Consider the following 22,500-nt stretch of genomic DNA (forward strand, 5'->3'; position numbering starts at 1 on the left):
GTCTGCCTGCTCCGGATTAGAACTAAATCTTTGTTTTTGTGGTCTACTTGTTTCTTTTGAGCACGCCATGTGAAATGACTCATATCTCTCTGCATTTCTCAGAGTCTCTCGCCTCTACTTCGTCCGTGTGTCACTGACACTCTCTCGCCTGCAGCACTGGAACAGGCAGAATCAAATTGCATATTTGATTGGCTGAGTAGCATCACGTGTGATGATTTACAGCACACGCATTGGTCTGTGAGCTTCCTGGCAGATAAACCAGTAGCCTACCGTAAAGGCTATAAAAGCATGTGCCGGTTCAAATAGGAAAGCTCCGTGAAAATGTAACAATTCTCAATGATTTGTAGGTTATAGCGCTCGGTCCGGACAGGACGGCATCTGGGTCCGGATGCGGACCGGAGTCCGGACTTTGAGGATCGCTGGTCTATAGAGTGCCAAAATCGCTCAAAAAAAGTGGCAGAAAAGTAAATAACAAATAAATAAATACCCCGGCTGACCTTTTTTGTGTCTGAGTGAAATGATGTATGGTCTCTCTCTCCTGACTTTGAATCACTTTATTTGAGCAGGTAGAAACATTTCTCTAAACGTCTATGGAAAAATGAATGGCAGGTGGAATCTCTTAGGTCGTATGTAGAAGGCAGAGAAGGTTGTGATGTTGGTCTCTCTCTAACAGCCTGTGGGTTTCTGCTTGCTGGTCTCTCTCTAACAGCCTGGGGGTTTCTGCTCGCTGGTCTCTCTCTAACAGCCTGTGGGTTTCTGCTCGCTGGTCTCTCTCTAACAGTCTGGGGGTTTCTGCTGGTTGTGATGTTGGTCTCTCTCTAACAGACTGTGGGTTTCTGCTGGTTGTGATGTTGGTCTCTCTCTAACAGACTGTGGGTTTCTGCTGGTTGTGATGTTGGTCTCTCTCTAACAGACTGTGGGTTTCTGCTGGTTGTGATGTTGGTCTCTCTCTAACAGACTGTGGGTTTCTGCTGGTTGTGATGTTGGTCTCTCTCTAACAGACTGTGGGTTTCTGCTGGTTGTGATGTTGGTCTCTCTCTAACAGACTGGGGGTTTCTGCTCGTTGTGATGTTGGTCTCTCTCTAACAGACTGTGGGTTTCTGCTGGTTGTGATGTTGGTCTCTCTCTAACAGCCTGTGGGTTTCTGCTGGTTGTGATGTTGGTCTCTCTCTAACAGACTGTGGGTTTCTGCTCGTTGTGATGTTGGTCTCTCTCTAACAGACTGGGGGTTTCTGCTCGTTGTGATGTTGGTCTCTCTCTAACAGACTGTGGGTTTCGGCTGGTTGTGATGTTGGTCTCTCTCTAACAGACTGGGGGTTTCTGCTCGTTGTGATGTTGGTCTCTCTCTAACAGCCTCTGGGTTTCTGCTGGTTGTGATGTTGGTCTCTCTCTAACAGACTGGGGGTTTCTGCTCGTTGTGATGTTGGTCTCTCTCTAACAGACTGTGGGTTTCTGCTCGTTGTGATGTTGGTCTCTCTCTAACAGCCTGTGGGTTTCTGCTCGTTGTGATGTTGGTCTCTCTCTAACAGACTGGGGGTTTCTGCTGGTTGTGATGTTGGTCTCTCTCTAACAGACTGGGGGTTTCTGCTCGTTGTGATGTTGGTCTCTCTCTAACAGACTGTGGGTTTCTGCTCGTTGTGATGTTGGTCTCTCTCTAACAGACTGGGGGTTTCTGCTCGTTGTGATGTTGGTCTCTCTCTAACAGACTGTGGGTTTCTGCTGGTTGTGATGTTGGTCTCTCTCTAACAGCCTGTGGGTTTCTGCTGGTTGTGATGTTGGTCTCTCTCTAACAGCCTGTGGGTTTCTGCTGGTTGTGATGTTGGTCTCTCTCTAACAGACTGTGGGTTTCTGCTGGTTGTGATGTTGGTCTCTCTCTAACAGACTGTGGGTTTCTGCTGGTTGTGATGTTGGTCTCTCTCTAACAGACTGTGGGTTTCTGCTGGTTGTGATGTTGGTCTCTCTCTAACAGCCTGTGGGTTTCTGCTGGTTGTGATGTTGGTCTCTCTCTAACAGACTGTGGGTTTCTGCTGGTTGTGATGTTGGTCTCTCTCTAACAGACTGGGGGTTTCTGCTGGTTGTGATGTTGGTCTCTCTCTAACAGCCTGGGGGTTTCTGCTGGTTGTGATGTTGGTCTCTCTCTAACAGCCTGTGGGTTTCTGCTGGTTGTGATGTTGGTCTCTCTCTAACAGACTGGGGGTTTCTGCTGGTTGTGATGTTGGTCTCTCTCTAACAGACTGTGGGTTTCTGCTGGTTGTGATGTTGGTCTCTCTCTAACAGACTGGGGGTTTCTGCTGGTTGTGATGTTGGTCTCTCTCTAACAGACTGTGGGTTTCTGCTCGTTGTGATGTTGGTCTCTCTCTAACAGCCTGTGGGTTTCTGCTCGTTGTGACGTTGGTCTCTCTCTAACAGACTGTGGGTTTTTGCTGGTTGTGACGTTGGTCTCTCTCTAACAGACTGTGGGTTTCTGCTGGTTGTGACGTTGGTCTCTCTCTAACAGACTGTGGGTTTCTGCTCGTTGGTCTCTCTCTAACAGACTGTGGGTTTCTGCTGGTTGTGATGTTGGTCTCTCTCTAACAGACTGTGGGTTTCTGCTCGTTGTGATGTTGGTCTCTCTCTAACAGACTGTGGGTTTCTGCTCGTTGTGATGTTGGTCTCTCTCTAACAGACTGTGGGTTTCTGCTCGTTGGTTTCTCTCTAACAGCCTGTGGGTTTCTGCTTGCTGGTCTCTCTCTAACAGCCTGTGGGTTTCTGCTCGCTGGTCTCTCTCTAACAGACTGTGGGTTTCTGCTCGCTGGTCTCTCTCTAACAGACTGTGGGTTTCTGCTGGTTGTGACGTTGGTCTCTCTCTAACAGACTGTGGGTTTCTGCTCGTTGTGATGTTGGTCTCTCTCTAACAGCCTGTGGGTTTCTGCTCGTTGTGACGTTGGTCTCTCTCTAACAGACTGTGGGTTTCTGCTCGTTGTGATGTTGGTCTCTCTCTAACAGACTGTGGGTTTCTGCTGGTTGTGATGTTGGTCTCTCTCTAACAGACTGTGGGTTTCTGCTCGTTGTGATGTTGGTCTCTCTCTAACAGACTGTGGGTTTCTGCTCGTTGTGATGTTGGTCTCTCTCTAACAGACTGTGGGTTTCTGCTCGTTGGTCTCTCTCTAACAGCCTGTGGGTTTCTGCTTGCTGGTCTCTCTCTAACAGCCTGTGGGTTTCTGCTCGCTGGTCTCTCTCTAACAGACTGTGGGTTTCTGCTCGCTGGTCTCTCTCTAATAGACTGTGGGTTTCTGCTGGTTGTGATGTTGGTCTCTCTCTAACAGCCTCTGGGTTTCTGCTGGTTGTGACGTTGGTCTCTCTCTAACAGCCTGGGGGTTTCTGCTCGTTGTGATGTTGGTCTCTCTCTAACAGCCTGTGGGTTTCTGCTCGTTGTGACGTTGGTCTCTGTCTAACAGACTGTGGGTTTCTGCTGGTTGTGATGTTGGTCTCTCTCTAACAGACTGTGGGTTTCTGCTCGTTGTGATGTTGGTCTCTCTCTAACAGCCTGTGGGTTTCTGCTCGTTGTGATGTTGGTCTCTCTCTAACAGACTGTGGGTTTCTGCTCGCTGTCTCTCTCTAACAGACTGTGGGTTTCTGCTCGTTGGTCTCTCTCTAACAGACTGTGGGTTTCTGCTGGTTGTGATGTTGGTCTCTCTCTAACAGCCTCTGGGTTTCTGCTGGTTGTGACGTTGGTCTCTCTCTAACAGACTGTGGGTTTCTGCTGGTTGTGATGTTGGTCTCTCTCTAACAGACTGTGGGTTTCTGCTCGTTGTGACGTTGGTCTCTCTCTAACAGCCTGTGGGTTTCTGCTCGTTGTGACGTTGGTCTCTCTCTAACAGACTGTGGGTTTCTGCTCGTTGTGACGTTGGTCTCTCTCTAACAGCCTCTGGGTTTCTGCTGGTTGTGATGTTGGTCTCTCTCTAACAGACTGTGGGTTTCTGCTCGTTGTGATGTTGGTCTCTCTCTAACAGACTGTGGGTTTCTGCTCGTTGTGATGTTGGTCTCTCTCTAACAGACTGTGGGTTTCTGCTCGTTGTGACGTTGGTCTCTCTCTAACAGACTGTGGGTTTCTGCTGGTTGTGATGTTGGTCTCTCTCTAACAGACTGTGGGTTTCTGCTCGTTGTGATGTTGGTCTCTCTCTAACAGCCTGTGGGTTTCTGCTCGTTGTGACGTTGGTCTCTCTCTAACAGACTGTGGGTTTCTGCTCGTTGTGATGTTGGTCTCTCTCTAACAGACTGTGGGTTTCTGCTGGTTGTGATGTTGGTCTCTCTCTAACAGACTGTGGGTTTCTGCTCGTTGTGATGTTGGTCTCTCTCTAACAGCCTGTGGGTTTCTGCTGGTTGTGACGTTGGTCTCTCTCTAACAGACTGTGGGTTTCTGCTGGTTGTGATGTTGGTCTCTCTCTAACAGCCTCTGGGTTTCTGCTGGTTGTGACGTTGGTCTCTCTCTAACAGACTGTGGGTTTCTGCTGGTTGTGACGTTGGTCTCTCTCTAACAGACTGTGGGTTTCTGCTCGTTGTGACGTTGGTCTCTCTCTAACACACTGTGGGTTTCTGCTCGTTGTGATGTTGGTCTCTCTCTAACATACTGTGGGTTTCTGCTCGTTGTGACGTTGGTCTCTGTCTAACAGCCTGTGGGTTTCTGCTCGTTGTGACGTTGGTCTCTCTCTAACAGACTGTGGGTTTCTGCTCGTTGTGACGTTGGTCTCTCTCTAACAGACTGTGGGTTTCTGCTCGTTGTGATGTTGGTCTCTCTCTAACAGACTGTGGGTTTCTGCTGGTTGTGATGTTGGTCTCTCTCTAACAGACTGTGGGTTTCTGCTGGTTGTGATGTTGGTCTCTCTCTAACAGACTGTGGGTTTCTGCTGGTTGTGATGTTGGTCTCTCTCTAACAGACTGTGGGTTTCTGCTCGTTGTGACGTTGGTCTCTCTCTAACAGACTGTGGGTTTCTGCTCGTTGTGACGTTGGTCTCTCTCTAACAGACTGTGGGTTTCTGCTCGTTGTGATGTTGGTCTCTCTCTAACAGACTGTGGGTTTCTGCTCGTTGTGACGTTGGTCTCTGTCTAACAGACTGTGGGTTTCTGCTCGTTGTGACGTTGGTCTCTCTCTAACAGCCTGTGGGTTTCTGCTCGCCTCTTTTCAACAGTCAACTAACTCACCTGATGCTGCTAGACGGTCCCTCGGGAAACCGTCTCAAAGGGCAGGCACTTGGATGAACCATCTGTCTATCACGGGCGCACGTGCACACACGCACGTGCACGTGCACACATGCACACGCACGTGCACACACGCGTGAAGACACTGCTGTCTAAAATAAACACTCTTCAGTTCCATCAAATATTAAACAGCCAAGTCAGCAGAGAGAGAGAGAGAGAGAGTGTGTGTGTGTGTGTGTGTGTGTGTGTGTGTGTGTGTGTGTTTGTGTGCGTGTGCGTGTGCGTGTGTGTGATTGAGTCTCAGTTCTCTCCATCGTGCTGATATAAATATCAGATCAGATGTTCGGTTGCTAGGAAACAGTATTGATCGCCGGTCACCCGTGGCGACAGATGGCTATTATGGGATCCAGCTGCTCTCCAGCTGATTGTGTTACCCGCACACACGCACGCACGCACTCACACACACACATACATACAAAAATGTGTTTAACAATCCCAGGTCTCTCTCTCTCTCTCTCTCTCTCTCTCTCTCTCTCTCTCTCTCTCTCTCTCTCTCTCTCTCTCTCTCTCTCTCCCTCCCTCCCATGGGGCATGTCATATTTGGTAATTGGAGTATATCCCATCATGCATCAGCTTTGAGTTTCTCAACATGAAGGTGGTGTCATACTGTAAACCAAGTGAGAAGGGTGGCACAGTCGGTAGCGCTGTCGCCTCACAGCTAGAAGGTCCAGGGTTCGATTCTCGCCTGGGACGCTGTGGGCGCTGGAGTTGTGACCTCCCCATATCTTCAGTGCCCACTGCCCAGGTGGGCTATCTCATCGAAAAGGCCTTTCTGTGTGGAGTTTGCATGTTCTCCCCGTACCCCCCAGGGGGTTCCTCCGTACATAACCCCCCACTAAAAACATGCAGAAGATCGTCATCCGACCAGTGACGACAACATCTGAAGTTGGTCCAATGATGGTCGAATGATGGTCCCCGGGCGCTGGAAAGAAAAAGCGACCACTGCTCCTGGCCTGCCCCCTGGAGGAAAGGACAAGCCTGGATGGGTCAAATCCAGAGGACATATTTCACCGGCCACCGTCAGCATGAGTGTGTGTTGTGGCCGCATGCATGTGTTGTAGTGTGTTCGTGTGACAATAAAGACGGGCTTCCGTCTGAAATCGTGTTTTAAATCGTGATTAGGCAAATTGTCCCATTCACTTCCATGTAACATCTACAGTACTTGTTTTTGCCGCCCTGCAGGCCATTCGAAGGAATTGCCGGTTGAGGTTACTTCCGCATTGGCCTCACAAACGGAGCTCCCAGGTGGCCCACTGTTTACAACACATTTAGATTCACAAGCTGTGCTTTCAGTTGGCTTGTCTCTTCACATAACTCCTGACCAGCTGAGGAGCTCTCCACCAATCAGACAACAGCTTCAATTATTGATGTGAATATTTGCATACAGATTGGAATGGCTGCGTGGATCTGGACAGATTTATAAATGGGATAAAAAGCTTTTCTGCCATGTCGAATTCTCTGGGGCGCCCGTTGTCACTCCCACAGCATTCTGGGAATCTGTTCTCTCCAGCCTCAACACATTTGCTCTCTCTCTCCTTCTCTCTCTCTCTCTCTCCCTCTTTCTCTGTCTCTCTCTCCTGCTCTCTCTCTCTCTCCTTCTCTCTCTCTCTCTCTCCCTCTTTCTCTGTCTCTCTCTCTCTCCTGCTCTCTCTCTCTCTCCCTCTCTCTCTCTCTCTCTCTCTCCCTCTCTCCCTCTTTCTCTGTCTCTCGCTCCATTTCCACTTGAGTGATGCTTAATGACTATTTCTGACATTACTCTCTCTCTTCTTCTTCTCTCTCTCTATTAGGGTGAACTGATGTCTCTCTCTCTGATACCCAAGGCGATAAAACCCAATCCAATTCTACCAACCATTACTGACCATTACTCTCTCTCTCTCTCCCTCTCTCTCTCTCTCTCTCTCTCTCTGTCTGCCCTCTCTCTCTCTCTCTCTCTCTCTCTCTCTCTCTCTCTCTCTCTCTCTCCCTGTCTCTGTCTGCCCTCTCTCTCTCTCTCTGCCCCCCCCCCTCCCCTCTCTAGTTCACAGTGGCAGGTTCCGTTGACGGTAGCTTTGGGAAATGCCACCACAATCTCCTCAGAGTCTCTCATCTGGATCAACAACAAGACAGGTAGACTGTGATTACTGGGAAAGTAGTATGACCCTCCACACAATGTTTCTACAGTGGGGTAGTGGTGCCTGGTGAAGTATTATGACCCCCCACCCTCCACCACTATGTCTCTACAGTGGGGTAGTGGTGCCTGGTGAAGTATTATGACCCCCCACCCTCCACCACAATGTCTCTACAGTGGGGTAGTGGTGCCTGGTGAAGTATTATGACCCCTCACCCTCCACCACTATGTCTCTACAGTGGGGTAGTGGTGCCTGGTGAAGTATTATGACCCCTCACCCTCCACCACTATGTCTCTACAGTGGGGTAGTGGTGCCTGGTGAAGTATTATGACCCCTCACCCTCCACCACTATGTCTCTACAGTGGGGTAGTGGTGCCTGGTGAAGTATTATGACCCCTCACCCTCCACCACAATGTCTCTACAGTGGGGTAGTGGTGCCTGGTGAAGTATTATGACCCCCCACCCTCCACACAATGTCTCTACAGTGGGGTAGTGGTGCCTGGTGAAGTATTATGACCCCCCACCCTCCACACAATGTCTCTACAGTGGGGTAGTGGTGCTTGGTGAAGTATTATGACCCCCCACCCTCCACCACTATGTCTCTACAGTGGGGTAGTGGTGCCTGGTGAAGTATTATGACCCCTCACCCTCCACCACTATGTCTCTACAGTGGGGTAGTGGTGCCTGGTGAAGTATTATGACCCTCCACCACAATGTTTCTACAGTGGGGTAGTGGTGCCTGGTGAAGTATTATGACCCCCCACCCTCCACAATGTTTCTACAGTGTGCCGTCCAGCAAAGGATAAGCAGCCGGTTTTATAATCAGTGACATATGTAGGCCCCGGGTCCACAGAAAGCAGTTTTTTCATAGCTGAATGCTTCCGAGCGCTTCCAACGCTTTCAGACACAGCACACAGAGCTGACTCTGATAGTTAGTAGCCAACATTAGCTAGCTAGCATACAAGGTAAATAGCAAGCTAACATCAACCCAACAAGATGATACAATTAACAATTCTAATGGAGCCTCTCCTCCGCCATGTTTGTTGATCTTTTTAGTCCCACCTCTTACTGGATTTTGATTGGTCGGTTGAAAAAAGTGACATTGATGAGCAGCGTTCCTCTCCAAAAGTTAAACTGTTTTCTACTTGAAGCGCACAGAGCGCCCGACCGAAAAACACTAGCCACCAAGAGCGCTGAAACGCCAAGCGTGAAAATGAAATGCAAAAATGACCATCCCCACTAAAATCATATTGCAATATCTGTCATCATTGCAATATGATTTCTTTTTTGCGTATCGTGCAACTTTAATAATATATGATATATAGCCATCATATTTTGATAGACTGCACCATTGCAAATTATTTAGCTAAAGCTAATATTTAGTTACAGTTAATGAAATAGATAGCTATACATGCCTTCACTCTCCTTGCCCTGTTAGAATCAGAATCACATACAAGGAATTAGTCTTAGTACAGTATATAAGTATGCAGGGTAGCGGTCATATCAATATTTAGAGATAAAGAAATAAGGAAAAACATCCAAGGACAATCACAACCGTCACAATATTGCAAGTGCAGCTAATATGTACAATACATGAATAGGAGTGTTAAGTAAGGCATTAAATATGAATTTACAGTGAATTAAATAGTCTAGGGGATTTTTTGCATGACTCACGCATGGAATAGGTGAAATCGTTTCTAGGTAAAACTGGTCAACAACAAATTCCCTGAGGGACGATTAGCTAGGTGGTGTGGTTTCCTTTCATTGTGTGAAATTGGGCTTTGCGTGCAAAGCTGACTATAAATACTCATGTGTGGTTATAATTAAACGGATTCATATCTTCACAGCGACTGAGAGGGTGTCCTATTATTTCGACATATTATATAGTATATCATATAGAATTATCCACGACAATAGACATTAAATAAATTGGAATTACAGTCCAAGTGGTGCTCGATGTAGTTAACAGAGCAGCTATAATACTTTAGTGTCCAGTCCAGCTGCGCTAGGTAGCAATTAGTTACACTATAGGCTATAGAGGGCATTTACAAGTGGGTATACTCTATGCTAACTGAAATGTAAGTGGGTATGATGGGTTGAATTGATAATCTTTATTTAGAACAATTAAAAGAAGTTTAAAACAAAAGCACGACAAAAACAAAACAAGAGCAAAAAAGATAAAATAACAAAGGAATAATAAAATAAATAAAATAAACAACATAACTCATATACCAACAATAACAACTCATAAACAACACAAATTAAATATTACCCCTCGTGTTGACCCGAAATGAAGTTTTTCCTTCAGAAATCTAGTTTTCTTCCATCAAATTGCCCGAAAATAATAATAATTCATAATAATAATAATAAATATAGCCGCAAGCGGCGATGCGGGGTCCAAGCTTCCGGTGACTTGGGGGGTATATGTCAGATAGTGCACATTTATTCAGACTTGGTATGTGCACAAGTAAACAAAGTTTGGTTGAGATCCGGTGACCTGACGGTTTCCAAGCAGTACTAGTAGTAGTAGTAGTAGCAGTAGTAGTAATAGTGTTGGTAGTAGAGGGAGTGGTAGCAGTAGTAGCAGCAGAAGTACTAAGAATAGTAAATGGTAAATGGACTGCATTTATATAGCGCTTTACAATGTGCCTACATTCACCCATTCACACACCGAAGGCGGCCAGCTGCCACGCAGGGTGCTGGCACAGCCATCGGGAGCAATTTGGGGTTCAGTGTCTTGCCCAAGGACACTTCGACGTGCGGACTGGAGGAGCCGGGGAACGAACCACCAACCTTCTAATTAGTGGACAACCCGCTCTACCTCCTGAGCCACAGCCGCCACTAGTAGCCAATAGTAGTAGTAGTAGTAGCAGCAGCAGCAGTAGTAGTGGTGGTTGGCTGTTATAGCGCCACCATCTGGTGGATTGGTGTAATTTTTTCCTTTGAGTAGTGGGTGATGTCTTGAAACTTGAAGTAGTACTTGGATAGAAAGCAGTTTTTGTGTACAATATCCCTTTAAGTATCTGGACAGAAAGTGGTATTTGGGTAGAACATACTGTCAATACGACAAGTACTTCATAATATGGTCTACAAAGTTAAATACAACAGTCTGGATAGCTCACTTGGTAAAGCTCATGACTTATGCTAACTAAAGACTATTGTGGCTCAAAGTTCAAACCCCATGTGGGATGAACAATTTTCAACTTCAGACAGTTAAGTCAGTAATAGTAATTAAAACCCCACATGTTGCCTCCTTATTTTGCGGTGTTTCATGAACTTTTTCAATATCTTGGAAATGTTAGCTGGAGATTGCGTGGCTGTGTTCAAGAACGTGTTTTGCAACAGGAGAGGTTAGTTCTTGTCTCATGATGGAGCTTTTGTGTTCTGAAATCAGAATTTTCAGTTGTCATTGAGTCTTTCCCACACACACATCAAACCATAGGGCATAGTGGCGTCCACTACAGAACGTTGATGGTTTTATCCCTGAAATTGCTTTTGATGACTATAGCCAGCACCCTGCATTGCAGCTTGTCATGCAGTCCATTTACCATTAAGGACATGTCTGTATTACACACATAATCCACCACTTTACATTAAAAGTATGCCCTGAATGGAGGTGTTTGAACTAATTGGTGTGGGTTGTGCTGTTACAATGGAACTAAAGTAAAGGTAAAGTCCCCCTGATTGTCACACAATGTGTGAAATTTGTTCTCCGCATTTGACCCATCCCCTGGGGGAGCGGTGAGCGGCAGCGTGCGCCGCGCTCGGGAATCATATGGTGATCTAACCCCCCAATTCCAACCCTTTGATGCTGAGTGCCAAGCAGGGAGGCAAATAGGTCTCATTTTTATAGTCTTTGCTATGACTCGGCCGGGGATCGAACTCACGACCTCCCAGTCTCAGGGCGGACATTCAGACCACAAGGCCACTGAGCTGGACACATGAGTGACAAGGATAATTCAGATTTAATTCTCTTTTTGGACCTTTCACATCTGAAGACACAATAATGTATTTGAATGTTTTTCCTTTCATATATCTGAAAGAAGGCTCCCAGCAAACACAATTACATCATGATGATGTTCTGATATCATCTTTCAGTGACGTCCAGGACTAGGCCAAATCACAGCCGATTTGGGGATCATTTAGACATCTACACAGGAATGTCAAGAGGACGTCGAAATATGACGTTACCATAAATAGGCATATTCAGTTATTCTGCTATGTACACAGTGTGTATTCAGCAGCGTTATACATAATTACATTCAGATTAACCTTTATTCTACATTTTCAAAAAATAAAACAGTTACCTGGCCGTGGTTTGAACCCAGGACCTCCAGCTTTGGTGTCTGCTACTTTACCCCTACACCATCCTTCCACAGCAATGACAAGGCACGGATATAACCTTATTATGGCATAAACTTGTTTTTATTCAAACGTGGGTGTCAAGTCTTTGTGGATCGGGCATTACTGTGTGACATCTAAACCAACTATGTATTATGCTACAGCAGATGCAGAACCCCAAAACACATTAACCCCACCCAAAATCCTACATTCCAACTTCCAGTAGTAGTAGTAGTAGTAGTAGTAGTAGTAGTAGTAGTAGTAGTAGTAATAGTAGCAGAAGTAGTAATAGTAGTAGTAGTAGTGTTGGTAGTAGTGGGAGTGGTAGCAGTAGTAGCAGCAGTAGTTGTAATTGACCGGTTAATGAGTTGTGGGCAATTTAGTGTTGGCGTGTGTTTCATTAAAAGTTTCGAGATTTATCATTTCAAAACGGTTTCACGTATCCAAAATCCTTTAATAACTTTAGGTCGGGGTAGTCTATAGATGACCCAGAAAAAGTTTCGTGTGATTTGGCCAAACGGTCTAAGAGGAGCTCGCAAAAGTAGGTTTTTGATCAAATTCAAAATGGCGGAAAATCTAACAGACAGAAATGGGCGTGGCCTAGTAGGTTAGATGCACGATGCTCCAGGGAAACCGGTAGATGTGGAATTTTGATTCTACGGCTCGTGGTTCAGAAGTTATTGACCGACAAACGTGAAATTGGCTGTTATAGCGCCACCGTCTGGTGGATTGGTGTAATTTTTTTACTCTGAGTAGTGGGTGATGTCGTGAACCTGTGTGGAAAGTTTGGGTGATGGGGGGTGTATGGTTTCTGACATCCACACACTTTTAGGGCAGGAAAAGAACAAAAGCAAATACACAAAAGTTTAGACATTTATAATTTCAAAACGGTTTCACGTATCCAAAATCCTTTAATAACTTTGGGTCGGGGTAGTCCATAGATGACCCAGAATAATTCCTATGTGATTTGGCCAAACGGTCTAGGAGGAGTTCGCAAAAGTAGGTTTTTGATAAAATTCTAAATGGCGGAAAATCTAGGCACACGCAAATGGGCGGGGCCTAGATGGATAGATGCGTATTGATCCAAGGAATCCCTGAGAAGTGAAATTTTTAGTATAGGACACACGGTTCAGAAGATATGGACCATAACGCGAAATGGTCTGTTATAGCGCCACCATCTGGCCGATATGGGTCATTTTTTGTTTCTGAGTAGTGAGGCACATTTACAATCTATGTGCCCAGTCTGGCTATGCTGAGCCTTACAGTTTCTGCTGTACATACAGTTTTACCGGAGAAGAAGAAAAAAAAAAAAAAAAATCGGAACAGATACAATAGGGATCCACGCACTTCGTGCTTGGACCCCTAATAATAATAATTTATTGGATTTATATAGCGCCTTTCAGGACACCCAAAGCGCTTCACATATCAGAGGAGGGAGGGGGAGAGAAGTCAACTCATCAACCACTGATGTGTAGCACAGGTGGGTGCTACACATCAGTGGTGATGCACGGCAGCCAGTTTGTGCCAGAATGCTGACCACACATGAGCCTATCACGGTGGAGAGTTGAGAACTGAATGTGCCAATTAACTCATTGAGTGCCAGCCACTTTTGGAGAACGGACGCTCCCAGTGCCAGAGTTTCAGAGCGTTTTCAGTGATTTCTCGAGGCCCACAGAATATTGTGTGATATTACTATGTAAACACCGAACATGGACAAAGAACGATGAGACTCTCTTCTATCATCTGCAAAAAAACGTTTATTGATCCCATTTTCCGTTCTTTAGTTATGAGCCGGAGAAGATAGGCTGTTTTGAGCAAAAAGACACTTTTCAAATTAGAAGCTGAGTTATTCCGCCTTTTGTGAAATGCAGCATTTCAAGCACATTCACTGAGTCTGAAGATAAGATTTTCTGATGTAGTGACGTGGTGTAGTTGTGTGGTGCCTGCGTGCCCCACCCCCCTCTCCCCCCCTCAGCTGCAAACTCCTCCCCACACTAACACACAGCCTGTAACACGCACCCAGTCTATTTTCGGAGCGCTCCGTTTTTTTGCGCCGGCTCCCAGCGCGACACGGAAATGCCAAACCGGACTGCAGGGAAAGGTTTGGCCCTTCGGCGTCGGGTGCTGCCTTTCTGGCGGCTAATCGTGTGAAGAAACTATGCAGACAGACAGACAGAGGCAGAGGGGCTCAGTTGTGTGCGCGGATTGACTGCTGTTCGCAGCCAACATCAGTTGCAGTCAGAGCCATCTATATGGCTCTGGCTGCAGCATGAGCGGTTTCTCTTTGATCACGGGGGTTTTTCCTGCTGTTTTCCGGACCTTCCTCTAATCTGGAGAGCACTGTCGCCACCTAATGGGTCGGTAAAATAGGTTATACACATTCAACATGCCCCAAAATTTTACAGGAGATATATTAGGCTTTGATCCACGTCCCACCGTCAAAAAACGCAATTGACGACAATCGTCGTCATTGGCACTCAATGAGTTAAGTAACGAGGGATGATTAGGTGGCCATGATTGAAGGAAGGCCTGTTTGGGAATTTAGCCAGGACACCGGGTTTACACCCCTCAGGGCACCGGGGTTACACCCCTCAGGGCACCGGGGTTACACCCCTCAGGGCACCGGGGTTACACCCCTCAGGGCACCGGGGTTACACCCCTCAGGGCACCGGGGTTACACCCCCCCAGGGCACCGGGGTTACACCCCTCAGGGCACCGGGGTTACACCCCCCAGGGCCCCGGGGTTACACCCCAGGGCACCGGGGTTACACCCCCCAGGGCACCGGGGTTACACCCCTCAGGGCACCGGGGTTACACCCCCCAGGGCACCGGGGTTACACCCCTCAGGGCACCGGGGTTACAGCCCTACTCTTGTGAAGAGTGCCGGTGGGATCTTTAATGACCACAGAAAGTCAGGACCTTGGTTTAACGTCTCATCCAAAGGGCGGGAAAATAAATGAGTGATAATCAACAACTAGGTGTGCATTAAACGATTTTAATGCACGATGTGGAGGCGAAGACCCTCCGCGAAGTGCAGTAAAATCATTTAACGCTCACCTAAGTTGATTATCCCGCTTATACCATGGTCATTTGCCAACAATATAAGATAAAAGCATTCGCAAACTTTTGGTGCATGTTTAGCAATCAAAATAGAAAGTTTTTCCACAAGCTACCTAGCAGCACGCGGGAAACTGACTAATACCTGCACAATTGTTACCATCTGCTCAAAACATTCCAAAAACAAACACTGTACTTGGTCAAAGCTCATTCAGGGCTGCTGCAGCCAGTGACTGGAACAAACTACAGAAAACACTCAAACTGGACACTTTGATGCCTAAGCCTAAGTTCAAGGACTCTATTATGAACATTCTCACTGACACCTGCAACTGCTTCTTAACCCAGTAACATCCCCAACCCCCTCCCGGTCTGTTGGCTGATTGGTGTCTGTTCCTTTCGTGTTGCCCCTCCCACTCCTATCTTACTTTTTGCTTCTCGCGTGTCTGTCTTAAGCCATTGATACCTGATGCAGCATCTGTGTGTGTATCCCTTTAAGACCACGAACCGCGTGACGCGGTTCGCGGTCTTAAAGGGATACACACACAAATGAGGGATATACACGCAAATGCTGCATCAGGTATCAATGGGTTAATGCATGTGTGTGCTACTTTTTGTTTTCTGCTCTTGTTCTATTGTTCTGCTTGTTGATGTGGAATATATGCTGCAAATGTTATGACTGTATATTGCTTGATTGGTATATTTGGATGTGTGTCCCCCTGTGCTTTTAACTTTTTATGATTGTTGTGCTACTAGTTGGGTGTTGTAAATGCTGCTGTCGTTTAGCTACAGTATGTTGGAAATGCTACATGTGTGCCACTGTTTTATCTGTTTTATGTTGAATTGTTTGGATTGTTTACATATACTGTTATACTGTTGTCCTTTTAAACATTTAACCTGATTTCTTTTTCACCCCCCATATGTTTACATAAACACATATGTGTTTATGTATGTACATAAACATATTATGTGTTTATGCATGTACATAAACACATATGTGTTTATGTATGTACATAAACATATTATGTGTTTATGCATGTACATAAACACATATGTGTTTATGTAAACATATGTGTTTATGTATGTACATAAACATATTATGTGTTTATGCATGTACATAAACACATATGTGTTTATATATGTACATAAACATATGATGTGTTTATGCATGTACATAAACACATATGTGTTTATGTACATGCATAAACACATAATATGTTTATGTACATACATAAACACATATGTGTTTATGTAAACATATGTGTTTATGTATGTACATAAACATATTATGTGTTTATGCATGTACATAAACATATTATGTGTTTATGCATGTACATAAACACATATGTGTTTATATATGTACATAAACATATGATGTGTTTATGCATGTACATAAATACATACATAAACACGTACATGTGCCGTAAATTTCGGGTATAGCTGTGTGTACCTGCCTGCAATACACCGGGGAATATACTGCTACTGTGGAGAGGAGAGGATTGAAAATTAGGTTAGAACACTGTCACGGTGATCTCTCTCACACACACACACACACATGCACACGCACTCTCTCACACACACACAAGCACGCACGCACACACTCACTCTCACACACACACACACACACACACACACACACACACACACACACACACACACACACACACACACAAAGGTATGTGAGGCTTCTGTCACCCAATTTCATTACAAATGCATTCTCATTTATTCTCATGCTTTCAATTACGCACAATCTCTGTCTCTCTCACACACACACACACACACACACACACACACACATACACACACACACACACACACACACACACACACTGACACACACACACACACACACACACACACACACACACACACACAGCACCTCTTAACCTTCTCTGAATGGGTTTCTGTCACAGTGTGGAGGAGAGAGAGAGAGGCAGTAGTAGAGTGACAATGTGAATAGAGAGAGAGAGAGAGAGAGAGAGAGAGAGAGAGAGAGAGAGAGAGAGAGAGAGAGAGAGTGTGTTACATGTATGTTTGAAAACACAACATGCAGGAATAAAGTACCGCAGGAAATAGTCTGTGTAAAAGCAATGGGAATTTTGGTTAAATGCATGAAATAAGTTCTGTGGTGAACAAAAGTTTATGAAACAGCAACGCTTGTGTTCAGCAAGATAATCCTCACAAACGAGGACCACGTTTATGACTTTTGAAGCGTTTTCTGAAAATCGTGTAAAAAAAACAAAAAACAAAACATTTACGCTTCAAAAGTAGAGATGGGGCTCGTTCCAAATTTCTCAAAACCCAGAAATCAATAAGGTCCGAGCTTATCGATACTGTTATTGCTCGCTTTCCCCTCGCCCCTCTCTCTCTTTCTCTCTCTCCCTCTCCGCTGTCTCCAGTCCACTCTCACACATGCTGTCTGTTATACTGCTGCTACTGCACACATTCACAGCCCATGCGGACGTGAGTGCACACATTGATTGTCTAATAAAAGTTTGAATTTGATTAAGGAGTTAACAGTTCTGTTTAACAGTTTGCAATGCAATGTGTTTTAACAACAATATGAAATTGATATTAGAGAGGGAATTATGGCCTGTTTAGCTTCCTAACATAGCTTGTAATACATAATTAAAAGTGCTAATGCCAAGATTTGTTTTTAATCAAAGCAAATATTTAAAATACAACCATGAAAGGCTCTGTATTTCAACAACTATTTATGTTCTTTATTGTTGGAAAAACATGTTGCTGCTGCCGTGCTGATATTATTTTGCTATTTGCCTTTTCAGATATATCCCCAGCATCAGCAGTGTTTATTGAAGGCAAGGCTAATCATTCTGTTCAGAAATCAAATATAGGCACAGTCACAGACTCACAGTTAAGCAATAAAAGCACCAGTTCTGTTATGAATGTTATAGTCTCGTCTTTCCACCAAAAAGTAGAAAACTATCCATAGTTAAGATAAGAACCGATAAGAACCTGGATCGATAAGCAGACTCGAAAATGGTATCAATATCAATACAAATTAACGATCCTCATCACTATTCAAAAGTCATAAACGTGGTCCTCATTTGTGAAGATTATCTTGCTGAACACAAACTTTTCTGTTTTATAAACGTTTGTTAACCACATACCATATTTCATGCATTTAACCCAAATCCCCATACAAAATTCCCATTGCCTTTTACACCTACGAACCAGGAAGTGCAGGGACTTCTGGGTAAGCCTACAAAAATATGTCACCCCTGCGATACTCCATCTTTACAGATGCAGGTAGACTCCAGATGCAGCAAACATGGCTGGCAGTGGCAGTGTGACAGACACAGCAGGCAGCATGTCGCATGCAAACCAAGCATAGTCTTGCTCGGCCAGACTCTCTCCACACTTGGCTAAGCACTGTACCAGTACTGTCATTCTGCTATAAGGAAAACGGCTCTCCCTTCTTTGCATTTCTTTAAACCAATCACAAGCATCTTGGGCGTGGCTAAGCCCAGCTTGCAGTGGGACTTGTTTTGGTGGAGCCAAATGTCTAAATCCCCATAAAAGAAAACGCCACATAAAACAGTAAAAAGCATGTACATATTTCAGCATGTAGGTTGCTAGCTGGCAGGTTGGGGTTGTTTCATGTAGCGACATGCACTTTGAAAACATGCAGATACAGTAGCCTTCCACTCCATCTGAAACGAGATTATACCCGCTTATAGCCACCTCCATTGAGTCAGACTACAACATGACTACAGACAGACTACAACATGACTACAGACAGACTACAACATGACTACAGACAGACTACAACATGACTACAGACAGACTACAACATGACTACAGACAGACTACAACATGACTACAGACAGACTACAACATGACTACAGACAGACTACAACATGACTACAGACAGACTACAACATGACTACAGACAGACTACAACATGACTACAGACAGACTACAACATGACTACAGACAGACTACAACATGACTACAGACAGACTACAACATGACTACAGACTAGGGGTGTCACGATACACTAATTTCACGATACGATACGATACACGATATTGGGTTCACGATAACGATACGATACGATATTTTAACAATATTCTTTTTAACAAAAGTAAATAATTTTTATGTATTTATTTATCATTTATTTAACCATGTGAGTCCCGTTGAAATCGAAACCTCTTTTCAAGGGAGCCCTGGGAAAATACTGGAAAAATAGTCTTTCATTTGAAATACACAAAATACAAAACAAATGCTGTTTTTGGAAATTGTTATTATAATAACTATAAAACAACATGGATGATAATGCTTCTCTTGCAATAGAATGTGTCACACTGTCACAAACTAAATGTTTGTTGCATGGTGAAAGAAAAATAAAGTATACAATCTATTTCTTAAAGGAGAATTTCGGTTTTTTTGAACCTGGACCCATCTCCTGGCATTAATTATGATTTGGCCACTCACCCAGCGATATCCGCGGCGTTTCTGGACGTCCTAGCGTTGTTTTGAGATCAATAGCGTCCAAGTCAGTCGTAAAATGGAGCTGATTTGGGGCCAAGTGGAAGCCTGTCTTTCCTGCATCTAAATAGCTATTTTTATTCCCGTTTTCGCCACATATGGCCATAATCTGATCCGTCAACATCCACCAGAGTGATATTTCCCCCCAGGCTATTTCCTGGAGTCGCACAGGGATCAAATTACCTCAAACGTGATCTCGGTCACCAAGTCTCGTGAAGTCCCGCGATACTTTCCTGCCGACTGGACAACTACAGGTAGGACGCTTTGCGGTGGTGGTTTTAGCGTAACCTATGTGGGGTTTGGCATAACCTTCGTTATTTCGAATCCCACATAGGTTACCATTTTACGACTGACTTGGACGCTATTGATCTCAAAACAACGCTAGGACGCCCAGACACGCCGCGGATATCGCTGGGTGAGTGGCCAAATCATAATTAATGCCAGGAGATGGGTCCAGGTTCAAAAAACCGAAATTCTCCTTTAAATAACTCATGCTCAATGGTCCCTAAACTTATGTAATCTTATGTACCCCTTGAGCTGTTTTGCCATGCCAGTAGTAGTCTACCCCCTCACTCATGCGTGTTGATTCTGCTAAATTTGTTCTATTATTATTCATAAAAAATAAAATAAAAAATACGATATCATTTTTTTCTGACGATACGCATATCATGACGTTTCGATATCGCGATATATCGTGCGACGAAATATCGTGACACCCCTACTACAGACAGACTACAACACCCTCCGAAAGGGTCAGGATTCAATGTAGTGATATCAGCAGCAGTAGCCTGGTATAGCTGTTGAACATTGTCATTATTCAACCCATTCATGCCAATGCGTGTTATACACCTGCTGGTGCACCGTGTCGCTGTCACGTACATGCCTGTATGAAGGTGCAGTACCAGCAGGGGGCAATATAGGCACTAGGTGCCTGAAATAAAAGCGTATAGGCAGTAAGGGTTTTGGTTAGGGTGGCGGATGGGCATATGCGTTTGTCTTCGATGCCAGAGACCGCAGGTTTGATTCCCAGCATAAGTCACATTAAAGTTTTCTTATTTAACCATGACTAAATCCTAACCCTAACCTTATATTAATCAAGTTGTTTTACTTGCCTAAACATAACCGTAACAACCAAGCTTCGGGACCTAATTCAAAGTTTTCAAATGTGTGGTATACTGATGGGGTGCTCTAACCTGACGCTCCCAGATCACATGACCATCTGGGAACGAGTCACTTGGACAACTGTCTCAACGGGCAGACACTTGGGAAAAAAGAAACCTGGCAGGTGATTGGCTCGCTCGCCCGTAGCTGCCTCACCAGTAGTGGTTCAGATTCAAACCAATGGATTGGAGCGTGGTGATATGGATTTGTCGTGAGATCGTGATCTCATGATCTCGCGTGAATCCAGCTGCATCACAAGGTTAGGGGAAAAACATGGCACTGACACACTGGACCCGTGGGTACAGTATAGTACACACTTTGGTGTGGAGTTCTACCAGATCTTCTCTCAGCAGGAAGGCACAGTTATAGTTAATGAATTAATTGGTGAATTGACTGATTGATTTATAGATCAGATTGATTCTTTGTGGTATTTTTTTCCCAGAGACCCACAGGATTGGTCCTATGGATGATGACACCTGGTTGCTAGGCAACATCAACCAGACGGGCTACTTCCGGGTGAACTACGACCTCCAGAACTGGAAACTGCTGATTCAGCAACTCCACACAAACCCTGAGGTACCTGTCTGCCTGCCTGTCTGTCTGACTCTCTGCCTGTCTGTCTGCCTGCCTGTCTGTCTGTCTGACTTTCTGCCTGTCTCTTTGTCTGTCTGACTCTCTCTCTCTCTCTCTCTCTCTCAGATAATCTCTGTTGGAAACAGGGCGGGGCTTATTGATGATGCCTTCAACCTGGCCAGGTGAGTCTCCTGCTGACCAGTCACACCCAGTCAGACCAGTCCAGCCACAGTCCTCTCAGCTTGTCTAGGTGATTGGATGCTTTGCTCATCAAGGCTTTAGCCCCGCCCACCCAAAAACCCTCCAGGACATGCCTCTGACTCATCCGCATGAATCAGCCATCAGGCTTTGTGTAAACAGACCCTGTGCTGTGCTGCTAACTATAAACAATGTGTCCTGATGTTATTGAACAGTATCATCAGCATATATAGATGTAGTAAATACAGTATCATCAGCATATATAGATGTAGTAAATACAGTATCATCAGCATATATAGATGTAGTAAATACAGTATCATCAGCATATATAGATGTAGTAAATACAGTATCATCAGCATATATAGATGTAGTAAATACAGTATCATCAGCATATATAGATGTACTAAATACAGTATCATCAGCATATATATAGATGTAGTAAATACAGTATCATCAGCATATATAGATGTAGTAAATACAGTATCATCAGCATATATAGATGTAGTAAATACAGTATCATCAGCATATATAGATGTAGTAAATACAGTATCATCAGCATATATAGATGTAGTAAATACAGTATCATCAGCATATATATATAGATGTAGTAAATACAGTATCATCAGCATATATAGATGTAGTAAATACAGTATCATCAGCATATATAGATGTAGTAAATACAGTATCATCAGCATATATATAGATGTAGTAAATACAGTATCATCAGCATATATAGATGTAGTAAATACAGTATCATCAGCATATATAGATGTAGTAAAACAGTATCATCAGCATATATAGATGTAGTAAATACAGTATCATCAGCATATATAGATGTAGTAAATACAGTATCATCAGCATATCTAGATGTAGTAAATACAGTATCATCAGCATATAGATGTAGTAAATACAGTATCATCAGCATATATAGATGTAGTAAATACAGTATCATCAGCATATATAGATGTAGTAAATACAGTATCATCGGCATATATAGATGTAGTAAATACAGTATCATCGGCATATATATATATGTAGTAAATACAGTATCATCAGCATATATAGATGTAGTAAATACAGTATCATCAGCATATATAGATGTAGTAAATACAGTATCATCAGCATATATATATGTAGTAAATACAGTATCATCAGCATATATAGATGTAGTAAATACAGTATCATCAGCATATATAGATGTAGTAAATACAGTATCATCAGCATATATAGATGTAGTAAATACAGTATCATCAGCATATATAGATGTAGTAAATACAGTATCATCAGCATATATAGATGTAGTAAATACAGTATC

General features: G+C 44.2%; 1 protein-coding gene across 1 annotated transcript in view; it reads left to right on the top strand.

Moving 5' to 3' along the window:
* Positions 1-22,500, top strand: part of trhde.1 (thyrotropin releasing hormone degrading enzyme, tandem duplicate 1) — a gene marked incomplete at both ends in the record, with an annotated part of 207,594 nt that overhangs the window by 125,648 nt on the left and 59,446 nt on the right. The window contains 3 exons of the mRNA XM_083638308.1: positions 7,256-7,344; positions 20,857-20,990; positions 21,114-21,169. Coding sequence (XP_083494434.1) covers positions 7,256-7,344; positions 20,857-20,990; positions 21,114-21,169 — 279 coding nt within the window. The remainder of the gene's footprint in view (positions 1-7,255; positions 7,345-20,856; positions 20,991-21,113; positions 21,170-22,500) is intronic.

Source organism: Poromitra crassiceps (genome assembly GCF_964638095.1).
Source record: "Poromitra crassiceps genome assembly, chromosome: 6".
NCBI lineage: Eukaryota > Metazoa > Chordata > Actinopteri > Beryciformes > Melamphaidae > Poromitra > Poromitra crassiceps.